The 26,650-nt window shown below is 32.9% G+C and overlaps 2 protein-coding genes and 1 pseudogene across 3 annotated transcripts; 2 read left to right on the top strand and 1 right to left on the bottom strand.

Annotated features, from left to right (window-relative positions):
• The first annotated feature begins 3,108 nt into the window (after positions 1–3,108).
• Positions 3,109–11,009, top strand: LOC123221019 (mitochondrial Rho GTPase 1-like). Its single transcript, XM_044643684.1, has 15 exons — positions 3,109–3,424; positions 3,759–3,983; positions 4,109–4,241; positions 4,813–4,962; positions 5,350–5,526; positions 5,692–5,946; positions 6,995–7,063; positions 7,236–7,291; positions 8,025–8,106; positions 8,298–8,509; positions 8,615–8,681; positions 9,438–9,550; positions 9,838–9,988; positions 10,385–10,571; positions 10,674–11,009. Exons 2-15 carry the CDS (start codon positions 3,766–3,768, stop codon positions 10,745–10,747), a joined length of 1,944 nt encoding a protein of 647 aa, XP_044499619.1. The 5' UTR covers positions 3,109–3,424; positions 3,759–3,765; the 3' UTR covers positions 10,748–11,009.
• A 468-nt stretch (positions 11,010–11,477) lies between these two features.
• Positions 11,478–14,288, bottom strand: LOC123220157 (deoxyribodipyrimidine photo-lyase). Of its 2 annotated transcripts, none has more exons than XM_044642185.1 (9): positions 13,838–14,288; positions 13,407–13,747; positions 13,084–13,324; positions 12,604–12,788; positions 12,446–12,482; positions 12,218–12,276; positions 12,005–12,086; positions 11,860–11,931; positions 11,478–11,779 (listed from the first exon to the last, which is right to left on the bottom strand). In XM_044642185.1, the coding sequence occupies exons 1-9, from the start codon at positions 14,159–14,161 to the stop codon at positions 11,606–11,608; spliced, it is 1,515 nt and encodes a 504-aa protein (XP_044498120.1). In that variant the 5' UTR covers positions 14,162–14,288; the 3' UTR covers positions 11,478–11,605. The 2 variants fall into 2 exon arrangements, with proteins under 2 accessions (XP_044498120.1, XP_044498121.1); XM_044642186.1 differs by having other exon boundaries at positions 12,604–12,761.
• A 1,139-nt stretch (positions 14,289–15,427) lies between these two features.
• On the top strand, positions 15,428–16,008 carry LOC123221503 (annotated as a pseudogene).
• Positions 16,009–26,650: the final 10,642 nt, after the last annotated feature.

The following is a 26,650-nucleotide window of genomic DNA, read 5'->3' as shown; positions in this document are numbered from 1 at the left end:
AAAATGAAATTCAAACAAAACTTTGCCACTCAATAAAACTCAAACCTTAATTTAATCCAGTCAAAGAGTCAACATAATAAATAAATGATGAAATTAACACTTGAATAAATAGTTGGACAATAGTATAAAATAGAGATGGAGGAAGATTCATGAAGCTGTGGAAAAAACGGTGCATTGGAGAGAAGCACAGCCGCCCCAAGGGGAGAAAATGCCTGCCATTGTTTTATGAAATTGGAAACCGTGGAAAAATGGCAGTGTAGAGAAATCCTGTTTTGTTATAAAATTGTTGATGTCCATATAATTGATTGTGGTAATACTGTAAATTCCTTTAAACTTCTGACTTTTTTTTTAAAGTCAAGGAGGGTCATCCTCCTTAACCCCGATTCCGTCCGCCCCTGAAAACCGTTTCATGATTCGTAAGATTCCCCCAAAAGATAAAATGTAATTAGACCCCACAATATTCTGAAATTCCGATATCTCCTCGTAAAATTCTAATTGCATGATTGTTAAATGTCAATCGTAATTATTTTGTGAATTCAATGAACTTGGATTTCCAAAAAGTAATCGTCCCACGTCTCCATCATTCGTGACGGCAAACATTTTAAGTATAAATAAATAAATACATATAAATTTTAATATATTAAAAATAATAATATTATTTACATAAATTATAATATCTTTAAATAAATTTTATATATCAATAAAATACATAAAAAATATTAAAATTATGTGTACGTAATCCATATTATTTAAAGATACTAAGTTATAATTAATTAAATAATATATAAATTTTTTAAATTATTAAAATATGTTTTATGTTATGAAACTTAAAAATAAAATCATATTAAGTAATATTCATAATAAATCAAATTTTGGCTATAGATTAACTATTCAATCAAAGTTTATGTATGCATATTCCTATAATATATAATAATAAATTATTATTTATAGATATAATTTTATTGATTAAAATATTTAACATGTGTTATTATGAGATAAATCAAGCCAGACAATTATATGATAAATTATTATGTAAAAATATTACATAAATAGTGCAATATGATAACTTAAAGGGACATATAAAATAATATATTAGTTATGTTAAAAATTTAATTATAAACTTTTGAGATACATTATATTATTTTTATAAATAGGGAAAAATGCTTACATTATTTTTAAATATATATTAACCATAAAAAAGGTTAAAGCGATTTTATTTGACCGGATTACCACCTGTCTGAATTAATAAAACAATTGATTAATTTAATATAAATAATATTATATATATAATTTATACATAATTAATGATATATCATTATATGATTAGACAGTTAAAAATTAAAAATAAAATAATATCAAATTATGTAATAATATATTATTATTTATATATGAAATTCAATAAATTGATTTGTTTGCTTAGATTTATTCTCATAACGGGGAATATTACTATTATATTAGATAAGTCAAATTTGATTTTAATATATTATGTTAGGCTCTTGTTTCACTAGATTTGCTAGAGGCTAGGTTTTTGAAAATTAGATTAGATCAATCTATTTAATTGGTTTAATGGAGAATTAGCCTATAATTCAATCCGATTTTTATTAAAAATTAATTTGATATAAGATTAAGTTAAATCTAAGTAAAATCGATTGAAATGAGTTTGAGGAAGTCTTATAGCCTTACCTCCTAATTTAAATTTATTATATTTTTTGAATTTTTCTATTTTAATAAATTGAAATTTATATTTAAAAAATAAATATATTTTGTTGTTAGTGATAATTATATAAATTTATTTTTAATAAATTGTATATAATTTATTTTTAAAACATAAATTAAATATTTGATATTATTTAATAAATTTATTATAATTTAATAATAAATTAATATAATTAATTAAATTGATCAAATAATAAATTAATCAGTCAATTGATTCGATTAATACTCCAATTTTAAAACACTGTTCAGAGGTGACGTTGAGATTGATAGCCAAACAATTATTTGTTTGTTAAAAGAAATTAACAATTGAATTGCGTGGCTATCAACATCTTGTACTTGATTTGGAAATTTCCTCTTATATTTTGTGCCAAACATATTTCCAGTGCAAGCAATAAATATTAATACGGTGATTAATAATTTTAAATAAATTATATAATTTTTGTATATATATAATGGGATGATAATTTATGATTTATGTGATAACTTATTTTTTTAATTATATATATAATTTTTTATTATATAAATATAATTATTTTTTAAATTGATTTTATCTTTAAAAAATTATAGAATTTAAGATTAATCAGATGGATTGGTCCATTGATCAAACATTCGATCAATCAATTTTTAAAAATAAATTAATTGATTAATCAGTTTTTTAAAAATAAATTAATTGATTAATCAGTTTTTTAAAAATAAATTAGTTCACTGAGTGCTTGGCTAACCCTCCAACTAATCATTCGGCTAATCTTCTTTTCATATTTTCATCACATTTTATCTCATATTTCAATCTTAGTTGGATGAATGAGTAAATTTTATGTCATGACTAGGTAAATTTATACTTAACAGGGTGAGTTTTAACTGAATGAATGTAAAATCTAAAGATATTCTATGTTTTAGTATATATATGTATAATAGAGAAAAAATATATTATTTTAATAAATATCTCGATTTATAGGATATTGCTGAAAATATATAAGGGCTATAAGTATAAATATCAAAATCTATATCATATAAAATTAATTAATTTATGTTAATATTTAATCTATTGCATTTATATACATTTATTTTATTCACTTTTATTAGATATTAGAGTTTTCATCCTCTTGTAAATATAACTATCATAGGTATTAAACCGATTATTTAGATAAATATATTATTATTTATTTCTATGGATATTTTCAACTATTATATTGGTATTATATTAAAATATATTTCATAAAATTAATTAATTAATATTAAAATTTAATGTATTCCACTTATATGATATTCACATTACTCGTTTTCGTCGGATTTGAATTTATTTTTTTAACCTCTCGATCAGATGTGAATCACTAACCTATATCATTCCTACGCATACATGTTAACCTAACAAGGACATCCTCCTTTAATCCTGGCCGTCCAATCACCGCATCAGAAAAAGGAAAAAGAAAACAGCCAAAATTTTAAAAACACTCAAAATTGATTGTGTCCCCGAAACTTCTTTACAGAAGTTATCTCGTAAGTTGAACGACGCCGCCGACGCGCGACCGCCGCTTCGTCACCTCCTCCTAAGATCCAGGGATTTCAGGAGGATTTACAACTCGTCCTTTTCCACAACTCCACTCACGTTTATTAACGCTTTTGCCTTCGCAATCTTCTCTAAACTAAGCCTCTTAACTCACCGTCTCTGCGCTAGGGTTTTTCTGTTCTTCTGTCTCTTAAACCTCAGGTTTTTAACGCTTTTGCCACTGCACAATCCAGCTTCTTTCTTCACTTCTTTTTTCCTTTAATTTTGTTTCTTTTCGTAGAGTCTTTTGATTGATTGATTTATTTTCTCATATTTACTGCGTTTCAGTAGCTTGAGCTTCTGTTTTTATAGATAATTTGGACCAACTTTTATGAATTATTTTTTTAAACTTTCAGTTTTTAAATTTGTTTATTTCTTCTTCGCTCTCGCAGTTACTCGATCTCCAACTTCTTTCATCCAATCAACTCTTTGAGCCCTTAAAATTACATAATCAATCTGTTTGTTAATTTTTGTTTTAATTTCTTTTTTGTTACAGTTGTTAGATGGCTAAAGCTTCAGCTAAGAATGCACCTCCAGGCGGTAAAACCAGCGTAAGAATTGTGGTTTGTGGCGGAAAGGGTACCGGAAAATCAAGCTTGATTGTAACTGCCGCCACTGATTCGTTTCCTGCCAATGTGCCGCCCCTTTTGCCGCCTACACGGCTACCCGAGGAATTCTACCCTGACGGTGTGCCCATCACCATTATAGACACCTCTTCAAGGTCTGTCTTCTTTTTATGGGTCGAAATTTGAACTTGTTTGTGCCAGTTGTTATAATAATGTTGAGCTTGAATTTGGTAATATTTCTAATTGTTGCTGCGTGTGGGGTTTGGGTTTAATAATTTAGTACGGAGGATAGAGGTAAACTAAGCGAAGAACTGAGGCGGGCTGATGCTGTTGTGCTTACTTATGCGTGCGATCGGCCTGAGACCCTTGAAGAATTGAGTGAATTATGGCTTCCGGAACTTCGCCAATTAGAGGTTTGAATTTTTGTGTACTTAAATTTTCTGTGGTATTGCTTCTCGTTTTGTTGGTTTGCTAGCCTGGGTCCTTTGATTCTTAACCAATAGAGAAAAGACTTTGAATAACTTATGAAAAGAGCCATTTAATTTGCTGTGCCCAGATAATTTAAGGAACCTACTGCTGTCTGTAATCTCCTTAAATATCAGTTTTAGCAAATTATCACAGTTTCAAATCTAATTGCTTAAAAGGGGATCCTATAAGCTAAAAAGTTGAGAAGAAGTTACTTAGAAATTTGTTGAAGCTATATTAAAATAATTTTAATTTTGAGTTAATGGTTTTGGACTTGGATTTAAGTTAAAATAGGAAGAAGCTTCATTTTTTTAATTAATTAATGTTTTTAACTAAGTGACCTTCTGAACCCTGGAGTGATATTGATAAATGGTTGTGAATTTATGTCTCATTATAAGTTAAAAAATTTGAGTTTCAAGATCCTGAACCGTTGGTAAATAGAGTAGGATTTCGATTTGGCAATTATTTTATCTCTGGCATTTATATGTCTTTTTAATGGGTCTGTGATTTTATGATCAGGTGAAAGTGCCTGTTATAGTAGTGGGTTGTAAGCTTGATTTAAGAGATGAGAGCCATCAAGTGAGCCTGGAAACGGTAATGATGCCTATAATGCAACAGTTTCGAGAGATTGAAACTTGCATTGAGTGCTCTGCATTGAAGCAAATTCAGGTATATTGCAGGTCCTCATGTGATCTTAATTTTATGTTGTCTCATAGGATTGAATGTATTGATATTTTACAATTAAATGAATTACGAGTATTGTTGAATTCATGTAAGATATTTTAAGCACTTTTCTTTCAATCTTGTAAAATTCAAGAAGTTCTTTATGGTTTCTGAGTTTCACCACTTGCTATTGATTTTGTCATAAGCTTTGCATATTGATACACCTTCTTGCATCATTGATCTAGTTGAAGCTACTGGCTACAAGGACATGTTGTTACTCTAATGAATTCTGTGTTCAGTTGGATGATCTTTGCTATAAGAACCCATGCCATGTGCCGTAAAATTGATATATAAATATTCTGAAATTGATGTTTACAATTGACCAATTTGTAGATCCCTGAGGTTTTCTACTATGCGCAAAAAGCAGTGCTTCATCCAACAGGCCCTCTATTTGATCAGGAAACACAAGCTTTGAAGCCCCGGTGTGTGAGAGCCTTGAAGCGTATCTTTATTCTTTGTGATCATGATAGAGACGGTTCCCTTAGTGATGCAGAGCTGAATGATTTTCAGGTTGATTCTTCTTTCATCTTTTCCTTGTTTTAGGAAAGGGAGGTTTAATAGTGTCTGTATAATGTTTCTTTGATTGAATTCTCACAAAGTTTGAAACAAGTTCTTATGAAGTTGCAACATCTTGTCTTTGAGGTTTGTGAAGGTCCTGATAATTGTTGTTAACAGGTCAAGTGTTTCAATTCTCCATTACAACCTTCTGAAATAGTGGGTGTTAAGAGGGTTGTGCAAGAAAAATTGCGAGAAGGAGTCAATGATCGCGGTCTTACATTGGCCGGGTTTCTTTTCCTTCATGCACTATTTATTGAGAAAGGACGCCTCGAGACAACATGGACTGTCCTTAGGAAATTTGGATATAATAATGATATTAAACTTGCGGATGAATTTATTCCACATTCATCATTCAAACGGGCGCCTGATCAGGTAAGGATCATGATCACTCTAGTTCAACATTAGTGATCTATTTGTTAATAGAAACTGTATTAAGTTGTAAAGAAGCTTTTTAAACATTTTATAGGAGAATTTCCATATAGAAACATGTGATTTTACTACTTTGAAGCTCTAGGTTCATGACATACCCAACTTGAACTCATTGACAACATATTTAAAATACTGGAGTCTTTTGGCCACTAGTTAAGAATTTATTAAGAAGAAGTTTAAGTAATTTTGCAGGACTGGGATAAAACTGTTCTACTTTGCTTCTGGAAGTGGACTAAAAGAACTTTGGCTAGTTTGTGCACTTCTCCCTCCTGTTGGTTGAAATTTGGCTAGCATGGCTTCTATGACCTTGTGCATGCAGTTGTTATATCAGCTATTGATTGCCCTTGGTCCTTGAGACTCTAAGAAAAGTTATATAATTTAAACTTCTTATCATTTGAATTTAGATGGTGAAGGAATAAAATGAACTTGCAGATATTGTCTACTTTCTCTAGATGCATTCCTTCTTAATCTTGAACCATAATTCTTCCCTTCGCACTCTATTTTCATTTAAACAGGTTCTTCTTTGTGATGAAATTCATCCTTTTACCTTTTCCAAAAATCCTATTACTGTTGGTTGGGATTGATCAGAGCAGCATCACCAAACTAGTAGACAAATTATTAGGAACTCAAGATGGCTGATCAAGAGTGTTACAAAATTATTGAAAAAATCAAGTGTAACAAGGGGATAAACTTGGTCTACAAGTTTCAAGACTGAAACCAAAGTTATATAACACATGTAAATTTGATATCTGGTTGGGTTGTGCTGAGCATAGATTCTAGATAGGTGAAGAGTTGTTTTTATAACCCTGTTATGTTTGTGGGTTTTAGGTTGCTTTTTGTTACCTTGTTGGTGAGACATTTTACTTTATCTAGTTTTTAAGTTGAAAATATTTAATTACATTATTGTTGTTTTTTCAATGTTTGCCTTTATGTTTGTATGCAGCTTTCAATGTTTGTTAGATGCTTACTTTTAGTATTCTCTTTTGTGTAGAGCGTGGAGCTGACTAATGAAGCTGTTGACTTTTTGAGGGGAATCTTTGAACTGTTTGACTCCGACAATGTATGTCCTTGCTTGTGTTTTGGTGCATACTTGACGTTTAACTGCATTGCTAACAAAGTTTCAAGTTTATTTTGCACAATTAATGCTTTCATTATGGTATGGTTGAGATATTAACTGTTTGCCCAGTAGTGCACTTGCTTACAAGATCCTAACTATAAGAGTTTCATACCAGGACAATACCCTGCGGCCAGTTGAAGTTGATGATCTGTTCTCTACAGCACCCGAGTGGTATTGTAATGATTTTTTTTTTTAAACTAATTGCAATAAATTGTCTACTTATATGGTAAGGAACCATGTAATTTTCTGTTGGACCAACAAGTCAATCAACTTCTTCTGTTGTTAATTTGATTTGATGAATATTAAGGAATAGCTGTTGAAGCATAATTCTTTAGGTGATGATTGAACATTATTACTTTATAAAAACATGGTTATCTGGGTATAAATAGGGGTCTCCACATATTATTCATGCTAGATTGAATGTCTTTTATGGTAAGCTGCCACTTTGAAACTGTTCTTACATAACATTTGACTCATTTCTTTCAGAACACATTTATGGTTTGGTAAAGGAGTAAAGGACAAAGTCCTATGGAATGGTGCTGTTTTACCTAATTTATGGGTGATTTGGCAAGAAAGAAACAAAAAGATTTTTGGAGATAGATGTGAGGAAGATATCTTTATTTTGTGTATAGAGTCTGTTTGGTTGCTTTTTCTTTGGGCTTTGGCATGTAAAAGCTTGTCAGGAAACTTCTCTTTTCCTTATTCGTTTAATTTAAAAGGGGTCTTTAGTTAATGTTGTGCTATTGATGTAGATTTTTGGGTCATTCATAGCATGTTTAAAGATCTATTTATTACTGTATAGATATTTTTGTAATCCTTTAAACAAGTCCTAATTTTTGTGGATCGCTTGTTTCCCTATATATAAATATATACTTATGTTTGACTTATTTTTCATTAACTTCAGTCCTTGGGATGAAGGACCTTATAAGGATGCTGCTGAGATAACTGCACTGGGAGGACTATCACTTGATGGGTTTTTGTCACAGGTATTTGTTTAAAGAATTTATAAATCAGCTGGAAACAACATCAGTGTTAAGTCTATACTTTAGTTTAGAGGTTCTATGTATTCAGCGTATTGATTTTACTTTCACTATCATATGTCACTTTAAACTGGTAGAACTTTTTAATCCTCCAGAGACCTGTGCTTCCAAATTTATAATAAATATTTATGTTTCAGTGGGCACTTATGACACTTTTAGACCCAGCTTTCACTGTGGAAAATCTGATATATATTGGATATCCTGGTGACCCTTCTTCTGCCGTTCGTGTAACAAGGAGAAGACGTATAGATCGTAAAAAACAACAATCAGAAAGAAATGTTTTCCAGTGTTTTGTTTTTGGGCCAAAGAATGCTGGCAAGTCCGCATTATTAAATTCTTTTCTGGGAAGGTCTTTCACCTGAATCCTTAGCTATAATTTCAATTACATGTTATTCTGTGGTCGTCTGGTTTGGACGTGTTAATTTGGAATCTAAACTTGAAATGCGGATTGCAGACCCTTCAATGATAATCGTCTGAATACTGATGAGCGGTATGCTGTGCATGTTGTTAATCAACCTGGGGTAAGTGGATAGAGTATGGGGTTTCTTTCTCTCTCTCTCTCTCTCTTATAGCACATATTTGCACAAAACTTTTGCACTTGTCTTGAAAGTTGAAACATGCAAATTTTCTTGTTGGATGGTTGGGAATGTATAGATATATGATATTTTATAGTGTGTTTGATTTGTCTCTGGTTTCCACATTTAGAAGAGTTGAAAGAATACACATTAACACTTAATTGAATGCTGTGGTTCATTCATTTTTTGATTGCACTACTTGTCATTGCATGCATTTCAAATTGTATCTCTTTTTTAAAGTCATCTTTTTTTGTAGCTTTATTGAGTTGGTATTAGCTGTATGTTATAAATAAATGGCAAAGATTCTTCTCCTATCAATACTAAAGATAATGCATCCCAAATTTTTTGTCAAACTGTGAATTTATTTACCCATTCAAAATATGTGGCCACAACATGCTTCTATCTTTTAAATGGATAACATAATTTCCATCAGCTTTTGGATCAAATATTAGATTGATGAGTAAATCTTTAGGAGTTGACTTTCTTCTCTTGTTTCTATCTTTTGATTTTTAAAGTTCATAAAACATATCGTTTGTAAGATCTTGTTTCTTTTTTTAAAAGGATTACCTAGATCTTTTCTACTTCCTAGTTTTAATGGCACACAATTTCTTTTTCCTCCCAAATGTTATTTGATTTCTGTTTATATTCTTAACTGTGTGGATTGTTCATTTCTTTGACTAACTGTATTTTGCTTCTTTGCAGGGAACCAGAAAAATCCTTGTGTTGCGAGAAATTCCTGAGGATGGAGTTGGAAAACTACTCTCGAATAAAGATTCTTTGGCTGCTTGTGATGTAGCAGTTTTTGTTCATGACAGGTACACTGAAGGCTAGAATGAGTGTCACTTCTAATCATCTTATGAACTGTGATGTTTAATCTTTTTAAATTATATGTTTCAAGTATTTATAAGAATCCAGGATTTAAATAAAAAATCATGGTTAGCTTAACAAAACCATTTTAACTCTATGGATGCGAATGTAAAAGAGGTTTTTATTTTTGTGACTCTTTAATGTGCATTTTTCTGCCAGCTATCACTCTAGGAGTTGTAAGTTTTGTAGTTTCGTATTTTTAGTTCGTTTATGATGGTTCCATTTGCTTCTGCAGTTCTGATGAGTCATCATGGAAAAAAGCAACTGAGTTACTTGTAGATGTTTCTGGTCATGGTGAGGATACTGGCTATGAGGTGCCTTGCCTCATTGTTGCTGCTAAAGATGATCTGGATTCATTTCCAACTGCAATACAAGATTCTACCAGGGTATTTACTTTCTTCGATGATTTTTGCATGATCTGAAAAGGTTTTTGCCTGATTAAGTACTTTATCTTGGGGTCTCTTGTGGCTAACTTATTTTTGTCAGAAGCTCATCTTTGCCGGCTCATATTTTTCTTGGCTGAGCAAAGATGTCTAGACCATAGAAGTCAATATCTATCAAGATGTTTTATTTGGTTATTCTAAATTATGAAGTAACTGAAACAGTTTTATTGTTGCAGTCATGAACAATGCTAGAACTTGAATGTTTGGTGCTCATCTTTGCTGCATTGCCTCAGTAAAATGCAGCATTATATGATGTTTCACTTTTTCCTTCCAAATCTATATCTTTTTTTAAGCTGAGTTGCTAATACAGTAACATTGTTGGAATGTTTGCTATTTTAGGTTAGTCAGGATATGGGAATAGAGGCTCCTATTCCAATTAGTTCAAAGTTGGGTGACTTCAATAATCTTTTCCGGAGGATTGTAGTTGCAGCAGAGCATCCGCACTTGAGCATCCCAGAAACTGAAGCTGGGAGAACCCGGAAGCAATATCATCGACTCATTAATCGCTCGCTTATGTTTGTTTCAGGTGTGTTGACTGACTGGTCTAAGATTATTTTTATCCTTAAAATCATAGATAGCAGCTTAATAAGATTTCATCTACATGTTATATCTTGTTTCACCATTGCAGTTGGAGCTGCAGTGGCCATTGTTGGACTGGCAGCATACCGTGTCTATGCAGCAAGGAAAAACACCTCTGGTTGAAGGATAAAGGAACACTTATTCACCATTCAACTGCCCAAGTCCTTCCTGTTTAAGTATCATGTGGAGGTCGTTTGCTGTCAGATAACTTTCTTGGGTAAATTAAAATGGCTCATCTGATTTAATTTCAATGCAAATGTCCTTGAAGTATTTTATTTTGGCAAGCTAGTTTGGATGGAAGAGTTTCTAGTAGTACAATATCAAATGCTATACGATTGAACAAGTTATTTTGCAGGGCTTGTGCAATAAAAACATTTTTGCTTTACATTGTTACCAAAATTGCGATTTTGATGATTACTCAATATTTTGAGTTGTTAATTTTAATTTTCAATTGTTCTCAAAGTTTTATCTAAAGAGACTTGAGTCAGATAAAAAATATTGTAGTTATTAGTATCATTAGATACATAATACGAATCTTATAATATAATGTAATACAAATAAAAAATAATATATATCATTAAATATATTGTAATTAATATAATATAGTAAATATATCATATGATATGATATGTATTATTAATATGAATTAATATATTTTTTAAATAAAATAATGATGTAATAAAGTTACATAAGAAAATTTTTAAATTTTAGAAGAATTAATGAAAATTTTCAAAATAGTGACACGTTTATTATATATATATTTTATTTTATTTCTTAAAAATTGTAATATATATTAAGTTTTTAATATATAATATGATACATGATTCAATTGACATTGACATGAGAGATATCATTTGCATGGGGGATATATGATAGGATATTAATTGCACAAAAATTATCTGAATCTAACCAGTGCAGTGACCTAAGCTTCAAAATACATAAAACTAAAAGGCTTCTGATTTTATGTTGATTAAAATTTCCCTATGTATGGAGTTGCTTTGGTTTTCCAGTGAGAGAGGTTTCTGCTTTTCTCTTCTTAGATTGGCCTACTAGCTTCTTCACAAGGGAAATGTACCCATCAACATCAAATTTCCTCTTGCAGCCTGCATAGTTCATGTAACGTATTTTCCCAAATATAGGTCGCTCTTTCCAGCCCTGAAATTAAGAATTGCCCATGGAACAATTTCAACTTGATTTCACCAAATACAAACAAAAAAGAAGCCATGAACTCAAACCTGATCATGAACACCGCATATTGACCACATGCAGCCAACATATCCATTTGGATCCCTCCCATCTATTTCATACTGCTTACACCAACCAGGTTAACAAACTGGATACTAACTGGTAAAAACAACCACCAATTCAGAACTCAACTACCTTGTCATTTAGATATATTGATATTGCCAGGGCTTCTTCGGGTCCTCTTGTCCACTCAAGAATCTTTTTTGCCCAATACATCCTACACAATGTAAAGAGAATGAAGTGGGGTTGTTGACATTCCAAGACACGAAGATTAAGTTTAAAAGAAAAAGGAAATATAGCACAACAAGCATCAAAGATAAGTATATAAAGCAACAGTAAGTTACTTGCCGCATAAAACCATGCATCTTCCCATGGTGAACCATCTCCAACTGAGCAGCATTCCAAAGCTGAAAGTCACAACAGAATGGTTGGAAGATTATTTGCACAGTGCAACAGAAACCCTCCCAAAGAACATAACATAATTATAATAACAGTAGTGAAATGCTCAAATAAGAACAATCTGCAGCATTCAAATGCTTCCAGATACTACAAAATAATGGATCTAGATCTACTCACAGGATCAGCAGTCTGTGCCTTCTCAAATTGCTCCTTCCTGCAAATTCAATTTTCATTTGAAACATCAGTGACCTCAACCACTGAACAAAACTTAGCTGCCCGTGATAGGGAAGCACTTCAATCTGTGTAACCAAATAAACAAACACAATTCTACTCACGTGTAAATATGCTCTCGTTTATCAGAGGCATGGTCCTTCAAGGACTTACGAGCCCATTCCCATGCCCCGTTTAATGAATCATAATGTGGCTGGTAGAAGCAAAAATTTTCAGCAAGTTCTCTTCGCACAATCAGCTCCTCCAAAAATGTATCAATTGCCTTTAGAGTAGCAGGTAGATACAGAAGCTATACATCAGATAAACTAAATATTAACAAAAAGCAAGAGAGAAAATAATCCAATGTGATAGTGAACCGAAGCTCATTGTGGTTATCAGGCATACATTCAAAAAATATATTGAAGAGTATATTAATCATGCTTCCCTTTCAATCAGTAACTTAAAATAGGCACAAGAAAATCCTCCCACCACACCACACCACACCACACACACCTCCCCTCCCCCACACACACCCCCCCACCCCCCCCCCCCCCCCCCCCCCCCCCCCCCCCCCCCCCCCCCAAAAAAAATATGATACCACTAACCTCAGGACAGAGTTTCCTTGCAAGACGTGCCTCCACGGCACACCTCTGTGCAGATATCTGCCCAAAATGCAAATATGGAGAGAGACAGGAAAGTGCTCTGGGTTTCAGTGGGTTATTCCGATCTGTAGGATAGTTCTTCAGCCTCTTTGTTAAAAACCCATCTTCATTTCCCTTCAATACTTCCATTGCTGCATCTTCTCCAGGTTGACACCAATCAATTTCAGGAACTTCAGCCCCTTTCCTAGCAAAAAAACAATTAAAAAAAAAAAGATTAGACAACCAAGAAATCTCATCTCACCTCACTCAAACAAAATAATATCTACCTTAAAACATCAGCAATAACGCTATCCCAATCAATCGACCGTCTAGTGGTAGGCCATTTTGTATGTTGAGGTTGCAACAAAGGAAACTCAATGAGGTACTCCGGAAGCAATTTATTGATCTTCCCACGTAAGGTCTTGGCACTGTACTCCAACTTCTCAGAGGCCACCCATATAGGTACCACATTGTGTGCATCAACTTCATGTATAGCTACCGAATCGCTCACTCTCTTGCATATTTTGTCTTTACATCTCCTAATTTCCCTTAAAGGTGAGAAATCAGTTACTAACAATGAAGCGCCGCATTCTTCTACAAATTTCGGTATAGTCTCTTCAGCATCTCCCTATAAATTTAAATCCCCAAATTCAATATACTAAATCAAGCTACTTGAGATTACATATTTTAATAATCTTAAAGTTTGAAAAAGACAAACCTGAAACAAGAAAAATGGAATCTGAAAAGTTTCTTCCATACTCTTGTGCAGGTGACGCAGACCTTTTAGCATGAAGCCCAGTTGCCTCGCCTTAGCACCCAAGAACTGATCAAAAAGATTAAAAGCCACAGCCACAGGCACGTTATTCTTGTTCGCTTGATCAACAGCGTGAATCAAAGCCCAGTTGTCTCTCAGCCGTTGCTCTCTGAACATCCAGTAAACAACCGGACCAGCATGTCGATCCAATGGTGGGGGGGAACCTTGTTTTAGAACCCGAATGCGGCCCGGTTGGACGGAGGCCGACGGCGGAGATAGAGAGGCCATGGATGCGCGGAGGCTTCTGTTAATATGCGCCAAGGCAGGAGGTTAAGGGAGAAAAATACGAGAAAAAGGGGTTAGGAAATGGAGGGAAGGGGAAACATTTACAGACGAATTGGTGGCTTTGAAACGGCGTACGTAGACAAGTTAAACTTTGAACACGTAGGCTTTTATGGTATCTAAAAGGCCAAATATTCAAGCCTCACCTAAGGTTTGATCAAATGACAGATTTCTACCTGTTATATTTGAAAATGTCAATTTTCATAAATTTGTCAAAGTTAACTATTAATTTTAATAATAAAAAATTTTATATCATTTTATAATAGAGATGTATTGTAAAGTACCAATGTTATTTTTTAAAAGCTTATTAAAGGTAAATGATATTTTACCTATCTTATTTAATAAATTAATATATTTATCTCATATATTTTAAAAATATAATATAATTTCATTAGTTTATAATATAATATTTATATCTATTATTTATTGTAAACTTTAAAAGTGTAACTGTTAATTTGAAATTATATAGAAATATATTAAAATTTTAAAAAATTCAAACACACTCTTAAAGTTTTTTCAAATTTCCAAAAACCCCTTAAAATGTATCAACATCCTGATATTTTTAAAATAATAATTTATCCCAACTTTATAATTATGCGTCATTGACATTTTTATTTATATTTATATTATTAATTTCTTATTATTTTTAATTAAAATTAATATAAATTAGGGTATAAAATTATTTAATACAATTTTTAGAGTAAAGTGTTATTTACCTTCGGATTTTTAGGTCTTTTCGGTATTTTATTTAAAAAAATAACAAAATTTGCTGTAAATTTAACAAATTGGTGGAAAATTGGTTTTTGCAAATTTAACGGGTGGAAAATCATTTTATCAAACCTTGGGTGAGAGCTGGCCAATTGACATCCATAAAATTACCTCAGGTTCCATAAGGTATCAAGAGTTTCAATTTAATCATACTCACACCAAAGAGGACAAACTTGCAATCCACGCAGCATCTTTTCACTTCATCACCTCTGTGAACAATAAACAAACGCCGCACTCTTGATTTAAAAAATGGCTGAATCTTTCTCCTCTAAATCCTCGAATTTCAGCAAAAAGCTCTTCGTTATCTCTCTCTTCCTCCTCTCCTCCTCTCTCCTCATCATCGTGCTCTCCTTCAAGCCCCAAGAATCCCATTTCTATTACTCTGGCACATTCCAAACTCTTCCTGTCCCGATCAGAAACAAGCCCAGATGACTCGAACTCATTCAACAATATGTCGCTGGTGATAAAACCAAAGTTGGTTTAGTCAATGTAGATAATTGTATAAATAATAACGTCAATGGACAGTTGGTTGAAACAGTTCATATACATTTCAATCGTGTTTCCGAGGATAAAACATTGAATGATTTTTTCCCGGAATGGATTGATGAAGATGAGAAATGGCACACGCCGTCGTGCCCGGAGATTTCAATGCCGAGGCTGGAGGAGTACAGGGACCTCGACATGATAGTGGCGAGAGTTCCATGTGGAGGAGGAGATGGTGAGGAGGAGAGGGGATTAGGGATGCGTTTAGGTTACAGGTTAATTTCGTGGTGGCAAATCTTGCGGTGGAGAGTGGGCACGTGAAGCCGGATTCTGATCGGACGGTGTACGTGCTGTTTGAAGGGTCTTGTGGACCCATGATTGAGATATTTAGATGTGATCATATGGTGATGCGTGTAGGGGATTACTGGGTTTACAAGCGGGAATTGAGAAGAATAAAACCGAAAGTTACCATGCCTGTTGGTTCATGCCAAATCTCTCCTGCTTATGCAGAGACAAGTGAGTTTTAGTTTTTGTTACCTTAAACAAAGTAGGAGAAATTTTATTGCCATATTTATTTATTTTTTTAAATAAATAAAAGATTTTAAAAAATATAGCAGTGTTTTCAAAGATAAAAAACAGTGTTAGGATATTTTCAGATTAACATATACTCGAGATTGTTTTCAAAACAACGCATAGATATTACGATATTGTACTTATGCTCTTCGGATTGATAAATGCTCTAATAGTGTTTATCGGCCTTATAAATAAGGTGTTTTAAAATTGTTTAGACGAATTCATTATAGTTTTCATTGATGATATTTTAATATATTCTAAAACTCAAGAAGAGCATGTGCAACATTAGAGGTTCACCAATTTTTAAGCCAGAATATCAACTTAAAGAGATCATCATCCTCCCTTACTGATAACAAGATCTGAAATTGTCCAAGCCTTGGACTCGTGAAGTATTCATGAAGCATCAATACTGAAGCATTCATGAAAGTGAAATTAAGGTAGTTTTGATTTCAGATATAACTGATATTTGACTTGGGAAGTATTCATTATCAGCTCTGGTCAATATTGAAGCATCAATAAAAGGAGCGATATAAGAAAGCATATGATTGTTCATTAGTTCCTCGATGTCTTCAATAAATTTTCTAACAGTAACCACAATTGAGATTCAATCCAATGCAAATGTTAATTGAAACAACTAAAAAACTGAAATGAAACAGTAGTCCAGCGCCACAATTGCTGGTCAACAGAGGCTCTGGACAATTGATTGCATGCCAACTCCCAACTCAAGAGAACCTAAGTGCTCATTGATGGTGGTGGTGGTGGTGGATGTTGCAACACTAGCGGGAACATTAGCGTCGGCCTGCTTTTCATTAAAGAAAACACTTCATGACCAGTTCCATTCCAGATTTTCAGCAAGGTCCTGCAATAAGATTTTCCTAAATCCTATGAGACCTACAATAGCATTACTTGAATGCCTTATATAAATTAACAACTCCCACCAACTTACATATGCAGACCAAATTTTCCTTTTCGATATCCATAACTAGGATCTTCTTCGCGAATCTGGACAAGTAACATAACAGTTAGCTTACAATATTTGAACTCACTTTGGAGTAGAAAAACATCCCTGAAGAGAAAAAGAGGGAAAACTATGTAAAAAAAAAAAAAACCATTTGCATGCCCAGCTCCTCATTGCATCCGCTGCATTGCACATATGCTAGCCTTGTAGTGCCATTTGGATGAAGAAAATGGCGCTCAGGGGCCTCAACCACCAATCCGACACTACATTATTAATCAAAATTACCAAGCTAAGTTTGTCAGCCACGTCTATATACAGTTGTGGTGCTAATAAATCTGGAATGAAAATTTTAGTATAGATGAAGGAATATCTCACCTGTCAGAGAGAAACATTCTCGAACTCGCCAAATCCTGCAAAATGCATGGAAAACAATAGTTAGATCAAGCAGATTTTTTATAATGACTGTGTACAGATATTAATACCATATTCCCATCCCTGTGCTATCAAGCAGTTTCATTCCATTGAAAAATTTTTTAACCAACCAAGACAAGCTGATGCCTTATAAACAAACAAAAGTTAACAATGAAATACTCGATAGGGCCTTCAAAAGTAGTATTAGGTCCATCCCATCCCAAAAAGTAATCAATCCACATCTAACTTAATTCCCAACAAACGTGGTATATCTAACAAAACTCCGAATCAGGCAGGCCAACCGGGAAGTAAAGACCGAACTTGGCCTTTAGGTTACCAGTTTGGAACTTCAAATGAGTCTACTTAATTCCCAACCAATGTGGGATACCTAACATTATTCAAGTTATATATAAGTGAAAACTTGATTATCAAAACAACAAAGAGACACATTTAGAGATCACCAAGGAATGTACATTTATGTTCTCTAAATAAATACTTGATATTGATTTGGTAAAGTAAGATTCCCACATCCACATACTGTGAAAGGAAGATAAATTATGCAGATTATAAACAAAAGCTAGTTGAAGGGGTTCAGAAAAACTGAAAGAGATAGAGATATTACTATTCTATAAACTCCTTTGTACCAACCAACGTGGGTATTGCATACCATGCACAAGAAGAATGGTGGCTCATGTAGATGCTGTGGCGGCAGCGGCTGTCGGGGCATTGGCACGTGTACCGTGAAGGAAAATATATCTTGACCATTTCAAAACTGAAGCAAGTTCCTACAGTAAAAATTTTCCATTATCAGGAAAAAATGAAAAAAAAAAGGTATACTTGAATGTCCTCCATAAACTTACATTTTCAGAGCAACCATTCTATGTAGGGCTACATTATTGGAATCATGTCCACGAATCTGGACAAGGAACATAAAAAATATTCACACTTTGGAGTTGAAAAATATTCAAGAAAATTAAGGAAAACTCCATAAAATATATATTTATATACAATTTTGTAGCCTATCTTCATTTTGCATCCTCTACAATACGCCATAGCTTTTGTAAGGCCATCAAGATCATGGTGGTGATGGCGCTGAATGTCCAAGTTGATACTACAAAACCAGAATTCATCATTTAAGTATAAAACTAAAGTGCTCGCTCAACATACAGGCCAAGTCTAAAAAAAAAATTTGAGTAAGATGAAGGGATATATATCTTACTATGGTTGTGGAATTAAAATTTCACGTTCAGTTAAGTCCTGAAAATTGCATTGAAAACAGTATTCACGAGAAATGCAGATCTATGTGATCAATTAAGTCATGTTTCAAGAAACCATGAAACCCTAAATTAAATGACAGGAAGCTAATGGTTCAACAATATCCAGACTGTGATGAGAAGATTACTGTTCTATATTCTCCTTCAGGGCTAGCAAAGTGAGTAAGGGATTGTCCACACATGAAGATCGGCAAGCCTGAATCAAAATTAAATCGCTCAAGATCGTTATTTGCCCTTGCAAGTCTGGTTGATAATGATCTTCGGAACTTTAATGTGTGCTCTCAAGCGAAGAAGAAGAAGGGATCTCCAAGAAAGTCTTGCAGCAGTTAGATGAGAATTCTAATTTACATACAGTTGGAGGGAGTGAAAGAAGCGGGAAATTAAGGTGGTTGATTCTGTTTTTACTGTTATAACTGACATTTGACATCGAGTGTTTCAAAGCAAATTTTTTATATGATTTATTTTCATGAATGTATAACATAGAATGATCTGTTTTTCGTTAAGTCCAGTATGGTGACAAATTGGGATGTGGTGATCCAAATTCTGAAAAGGGGTTATCTGAATTTGAGAAGTGAGGAGTTGAGATATGGATTTCCAAAGATATATGTGGTTATACTGGATAAGGGTCTTCAAAGTCGGATTTTTTGAACTAAACTAAATTTTTAGTTTAAAGAAAATCATAAATAGAAACCCAAACGATTTTAAATTAAACTAAATTTTTAGTTAACTGGTTTTGGACTAAATTTTAAAAGATTATTATTTTTTTTGAAAATATGTTTAATATTTCATTAATTTCTTATTCAAATTTTTTAAAACTGATTCAGTTAATTGGTTTTAAAAAACAAACGAACCAGTAATTAAACCAAAAAATCAATTCAATGTGGTTATTGGATAATTTTAAACACCTCTAGTACTGGAGAAATTAGATCTTATAGTCCACCATTTATCTTGTACAAGTAGTCTCTACTATACAAATCACAAGATTCTATGGATAAATTTCTAAGTGCATTGAGCAAATGTAGTGGACATTGGGTAGAATAACAACGATTTGCAAAAAAAAGGTACAATCTACGGACAAAAAATGTACAACCTATTGAAAACATGCAAGCTATATATGTATATGTGTCAAGTATCTATCAACTAAAGTTTGTATATAAAAAATTGTATTAAAGTGTATATATAATAAGAGAATGTCGCATAATAGAGAGCAAAAACAATATCTTCTCCATTTACAATTTCTTATTATTGAAATTGCAAAAATTAAAAAGGTACATGATTTTGTCACTCCAACAAAACTTTTCACCCACAGACAAACCTTTGGTGGCACCTTTTATTAGTTTGAATAAGTTTAAACCGGGCATTATATTTTTAATATGAGCTAAAGCTAAATCGTGACTCGAATTGATTTCAACTTTACAAATTGGAGTATTACTATACAAACATTTTTCCATATAATTTTTTTCTAAGACAAAGGTAAAATATTATACCCCATGATCATTACATTTTTTTATGAAATCCAACTTGCATTCTTTATTTTAATTTCATTTCTCTCAATGTATTGCCTCTTTAGCCATTGATGGCACTGGTTATGGTGGTGGCAAGCATTATTGATCCGACATCTACCATGGCGTTGGCAAGCGCTGCATTACAAGTAAGACGGGTTAACCAGTTCCATTCCAAATCTTCAGTCTGATCCTACAATAAGATTTTTCCATAAGAAATACAACAAATATACCCATAATTTAATATATTCCTGAAGAATGATGTTATATGCACCATATTTTAAGTATTAAGTTGGATACCCTGTTGAGATGATGTGTTATATATCATCTAATTATATGATAACACATTATCTGGATATTTAATTAGAGATTCAAAACCGGATGCACATGGTGTTGTTGATTTCCAAAAACTTACACATACAAAGCAATTTTTCCTAGTCGGAATTCATAAGTGGGATAATTTTTATGAACCTGTACAAGTCACATAACTATAAGCTTACAAGATTTGAACTCAATCTGAAAAGTTTTATGAAAAAATATTACCACTTTAATGCCCAGCACCGTCTTGAATCTTCTGCATTTCACAAAAGCTAGTGCCATAGTGCCATTCTGATGCCTATAATGGTAATATCTTGGAGGATCCACGGCCAATTTGATACTGCATAATTCATAAAATTTATCAAACTTAAAGTTGGGTAGACTGGTTAAAGAGTATATAAACTCATAAACTATCAATATATTGAAAGTGAGTTAGGTTATTAGGCCAAATGTTACTAATGGTATCAGTTTAATTTAAAAACCAAATTTTGAGTATAGATGAAGGGATATCTCACTACTTAACCAAAAAAGAAAAAAATCTCACCAATCTGAAAAGAATATTGTCCGATTCTCCATATTCTACAAAATCCATTAAAAATAATAGTTAGATGATGTAGGTTTATGATTATTCATAAAGGTTGTATAGATAATCAAGTCATAGGTATCTAACATATTCATCTTAATGATCTTCCATAAAGTGGTGACGAAAGGTATAATTTGTATAAATCTTTCTATTTTCCAATTCAATCTGATCTATTAGTTCGTAGAACTATTTATTCAATCATAACCATTCTTTTAACTCCTCTAACAAAGGGACAAATAGTTAATTTTCAAAGAATTTATTGTCAACCTTTTTCTGATATAAATTTATCTTATTCAGAAGAGAAGTACTGGTATTAGTATCTCAATTTCAATTCAAACATGGGTTTGATTCACACTCCATGTTTTGAGCAATATTTACCATCCAAAAATAGAGGTCATGAATCAACTGCATATTGATGGAAATTTTTTACTAAGCATTGAAGACAATCAGATACTGCATAAAAAATTTTTGTACTGGCACTACATTAGGTCGCTCCAACCCTCAAGTCAGTACTTACTGTATTCGATTAAACTAACATGCGAATAGAGTACCAACTACTATCTAAATAATTATTTGATATTAACAAGGATAGGTAAAGAAGATTTACACAAATAGTCCAAAAATATGCAGATCAAACAGAGAAAGACTTATGGAAACTATAAAAAAAGGGTACTAAATAAAATATTTACATGAAAAAATTAAAATAAATCAAAGTATAACTACACAAAGGTACTACATGCGATCTATGTAACATGGAAACGGAAACAGAAAGACGTGAAAATGTGAAAACGGAAATATAGAAATGCATTTTTTGAAAAATATAGGAAACAAAAATATGGAAAAACTTATAAATATGAAAAATATGAGAGTTTTTTTATAAATACTAAATTTTTTATAACAAAAATATATAAACTTGTATAGTATAAAGATAAATAATAAAAAAATAATGAAGAGAAAGAATACTATAAAATAGAATAATAAAATCTATTGAAAATTATTTTTTAGCAAACACATACAGATATTTAAGAAAAAAGCAATAATATACATAAATCTATATAATATGTTGGAGAGAAGATGAGTAACACATCGAAGAGTGGAGAAGAGATGAATTCAATATGAGATTTAATGACATTTTAGGTTTAAAAATACAAAAGATATGTGTTTAATCGATTTCAGGATTTTTCTTTTAAAAAAATACATTTCAAATTTTTTCTAAAATTTTGAAACAACCTGAAATGTTTTGTACAAGTTTCTGGGAGTTTAAAAAATGGAAACATTATCGAAACGTGAAAACGCACTCCATTGTGATTTTCCGTGCTACTTTGCATGCGATATATAATGATTCCAATTGTTGATGCTACTTATCCTATAACATTATCCTAACAAATTCTAGTAACATTTTGTAAATATTCAAATTAGTTCGTGTTATTTTGAATTGGTTTCGTGTCAACCTATACATAACTAAATTCACTTTTGAATTGTGTCAGATTGATCCAAATTAAATTTTGTCTTGAATTACTCAACTCTATCTTGGTCTTTCACATATAATGTCATGTCAGGTTAACAAGTTGTGTTGAAATTGTTAGATCTAAACAAGCCCAATTGAATAGGATAAAAAAACAAGAGGAGGTGGAGACATTACTATATAAAACAGTCCTTGCTTCCAAGTAACGTGGGTATTGCATACCTGACACTAGAATAACGGTTGATCATGTCCATGCGGTGTCCGCAGCTGGGGCAGATGCATCAGCAACGGCATCATTAAAGCAAATATAACCTCACCATTCCAAAGGCACAACAAGGATCAACAAGAAGATTATTTTTCTTCATTGAATGCCTTCCATAAACTATTTCCAAAATCTTACAAGTACAAAGCACCCAATCCTTGAAGGGATGCATGATTGGGATGAGACTCACGAATCTGGACAAATGAAATAAGCAACAGATGACCAGATTTGAACCCAGTTTGCAGTTGAAAATGTTCAAGAAAATTAAAGAAAACTCTCTAAGAATTGCATCCTGTACAAGATACAGGCTATCAAGGTAGTGCCATGACAGTGCTGTTGCGGCTGAACGTTCAAGTTGAAACTACATAGACATAATTCATCATGATTATTAAACGTAAGCGCACATTCTGAAACCAAAATTTGCAGTAAGATTAAGGGAAATCTTACTTTGGTTGTGAAAGATTCACTCGCATACAGGGAAGATGTATAGATATTAACCGCCTATGCACTACTTGAGGTGAAGCAAATTGGGTATGGCATCTTCTACATATGAACATTGGCCAATGTGCTATTGATTGGAAAATGCATCTGAGTAAAGTTAGTAGTAACCTGGAACACTAGGAAAAGCCAAATTGAAGTAATAACAAAAATATGATTCCAGCAAATAATTATGTCATGGCTCAAAGTGAGTCATCGAGACATGGGCAGTAACTTGGGAAGAGCGTACAAGGCTGTTGGTTTCATGGTGATAGCAAGGGTAAAAGTTGCTCTAGGATTGGGGAGTGTCAGAATGGAGTCATGCGCGTCATCTTTGCACAAATTGATTGGAGCTGGAGCCGCCCTCTTGACAACCTTTCTGTACCTTAAGAGAACACTTTTTCTCTCACAAATGAGAAAAGACACTTCAGGAGAATACAAGAGAAAGAAAAGGCTTGTATGGGGGTTGTGATGGTGGGATAGATTTGGAGAAATGAACCATGATATTTGTAGACAACCATTTAAAAGCTGCAGCAAGGCTCTCCAACAAGACTATCTATCAAATTCAGAAGCCAACAAAAGAAAAAAATTCATATAAAGTTGAATGTTTTCTACAAACTTCTTCCAAATGCTTACATATCATCTTTACAATGGGGAATATCTTCATGAACTTGAACACGTAGACTCCAAAACGCCTTGCCGCATCTCCATGTTTCTACCTCAGTTACAAGAAACCATGAAACTCCAAATTAAATCGCAAAAACGGGAAGCTAATGGTTCCACAATATCCAGACTGTGATGAGAAGCTTAGTGTGCTCTCAAGTGAAGATTTAGAAGAAGAGAATCTCTAAGAAAATCTTGCAGCAGTTAGGTGAGAATTCTAATTCATATACAGTTGAAGCGAGTGAAAGAAGCGGGAAATTAAGGTAGTTGCTTCTTATTTTCTTTTGTAACTGACATTTCACTTCTGAGAGTTTCCAAGCATAAATGTAAAACCTAGCATGCTCAGTTTTTCATTCTGTCCAGTATGGTCACAAATTGGGAAGTGGTGATTGAATTCTGAAAGGGGGTTATCTGAATTCAATAATTGAGAATTTGAGATGTGGATTTCCGAGAAGATACATGATCTTAGCAAAGAGATTAGGCGATGTACACCACCACTGATCTTGTATGATGAGAGCTTCGCCGCCACGACACAGACCACATGACTCCATGGATAAATTTCTCACTACACTAAGCAAATGCAACGGGTAGAATAACAACAATTTGCGTAAAAACAGATTGACCCATAGGCAAGAAAGGTATGACCTATTGAGTACATGCAACCGGCAAGTATATGTGCTAAGTACCTATCAACAAAGGTTCATATATAAAAAGTTGTATTGCAGTGTAAATATAGGGAGAGAGTGTGGTGGAATAGAGAGCAAAGACGAATCTCTTCGTCAGTTTATTCGTTATTTATGATATCCAACTCGCATTCTTTACTTTAATTTCTTTTCTCTCTTGTAGTGAATAAGTTTTCTCACTGCCAACTCCAACTAACTTTTCGAACAGCCTTTGCAACCATTGATGGCGCTGGTTATGGTGATGGCAAGCGATCTTGATCCAGCATCTGCCATGGCGTTGGCAAAAGGTCTTCGTGATGATACAAATATACACATATCATATGATTAGATGATATGTGACATATCATCTCATCCGTTTATCCAATTTAGTACTCAAAACAGGTTACATATAGCATTGCTCTTCAAGAATATATTAAATTATGTGTATATTTGTAGTATTTATTATAGAACAATCTTATTGCAGGACTAGACTGTTTGGGATGGAATTGGTTACTTGATGTTATTATAATGAAGTACTTGCCAACACCATGGTAGATTATGGATTAAGAATGCTTGCCATCACCATGACCAATGCCATCAATGGCTGCAGAGGCTATTTGAAAAGTTGAGTTGGAGTTAGCATTGAGAAAACTTATTCAATACATTGAGTGAAACAAAATTAAAAAAAAGAATGCAAGTTGGATTTTATAAAAAATGTAATGTGATGATCATGGGTATAATATTTTACCTTTGTATGTGAAAAAAAAATCATATGGAAAAATGTCAGTATAGTAATATTTCAATTTGTAAGGATGAAAACGATCGAAGCTAGGGTTTAACTTAAACTTATTTTAAAAATATAATGTCCAGTTCAAACTTGTTCAAGCTTATTCAAAATGCCACCAAAGGTTTGCTGACAGGTTAAAGTTTTGTCAGAGTGGTGAACAACATTATTAATACGATGAAAATTGTCAATGGTTGAACAAACAAGTATGAGATAATCGTACATTTTTTTTTTTTTTTTTGCAATTTCAATAATAAGAAATTGTAAATAGAGATAAAATTTGCCTTTGCTTTTTATTCTGCAACATTCTCTCCTTATATGTATACTTTAATACAACTTTTTATAAACGAACGTTAGCTGACAAATATTTTATCCATATACTTGCAAGCCGCATGTCATCAATAGGTCGTACCTTTCATGTCCGTAGATCATTCCTGTTTTTTCTGCAAATTGCTGCTATTCTACCTGATGTCCCTTGCGTTTGCTCAATGTACTTAGAAATTTGTCCAAGGAGTCATATGGTTTGTACCGAGGGGGCGACTTGTACGAGATAAGTGGTGGACTACAAGGCCTAATCAATCACAGATCTCCTTGAAAATCCACATCCCAATTTGTGACCATGCAAGACTGAATGAAAAACAGAGCATTCTATGTTTTACATTTATGAAAACAAATCATATAAAAAAATTGCTTAGAAACACTCGATATCAAATGTCAGTTATAACAGAAAAAACAGAATCAACTACTTTAATTTCCCGCTTCTTTCACTTCCTCCAACTGTATATAAAATAGAATTCTCGTCTAACTGCTGCAAGATTTTCTTGGAGATTCCCTTCTTCTTCTTCTTCTTCGCTTGAGAGCACACATTAAAGTTCCGAAGATCTTTATCAACCAGACTTGCAATGGCAAATAACGATCTTGAGCGATTTAATTTTGATTCAGGCTCGCCTATCTTCATGTGTGGACAATGCCTTACTCACTTTGCTAGCCCTGAAGGAGAATATAGAACAGTAAGCTTCTCATCACAGTCTGAATATTGTTGAACCATTAGCTTCCTATCTCTGTGATTTAATTTATGGTTTCATGGTTTCTTGGAACATGACTTAATTGATCACATAGATCTGCATCTCTCATGAATACTGTTTTCGATGCAATTTTCAGGATTTAACTGAACGGGAAGTTTTAATTCCCCGACCACAGTAAGATATATATCCCTTCATCTTGCCCAAATTTTAGTTTCAGACCTGGACTG

Source organism: Mangifera indica, chromosome 7 (assembly GCF_011075055.1).
Source record: "Mangifera indica cultivar Alphonso chromosome 7, CATAS_Mindica_2.1, whole genome shotgun sequence".
NCBI classification, from domain to species: Eukaryota; Viridiplantae; Streptophyta; class Magnoliopsida; order Sapindales; family Anacardiaceae; genus Mangifera; species Mangifera indica.
Note: the sequence above shows the minus strand (reverse complement) of the source record. Positions and strands in the feature narration are given on the sequence as shown.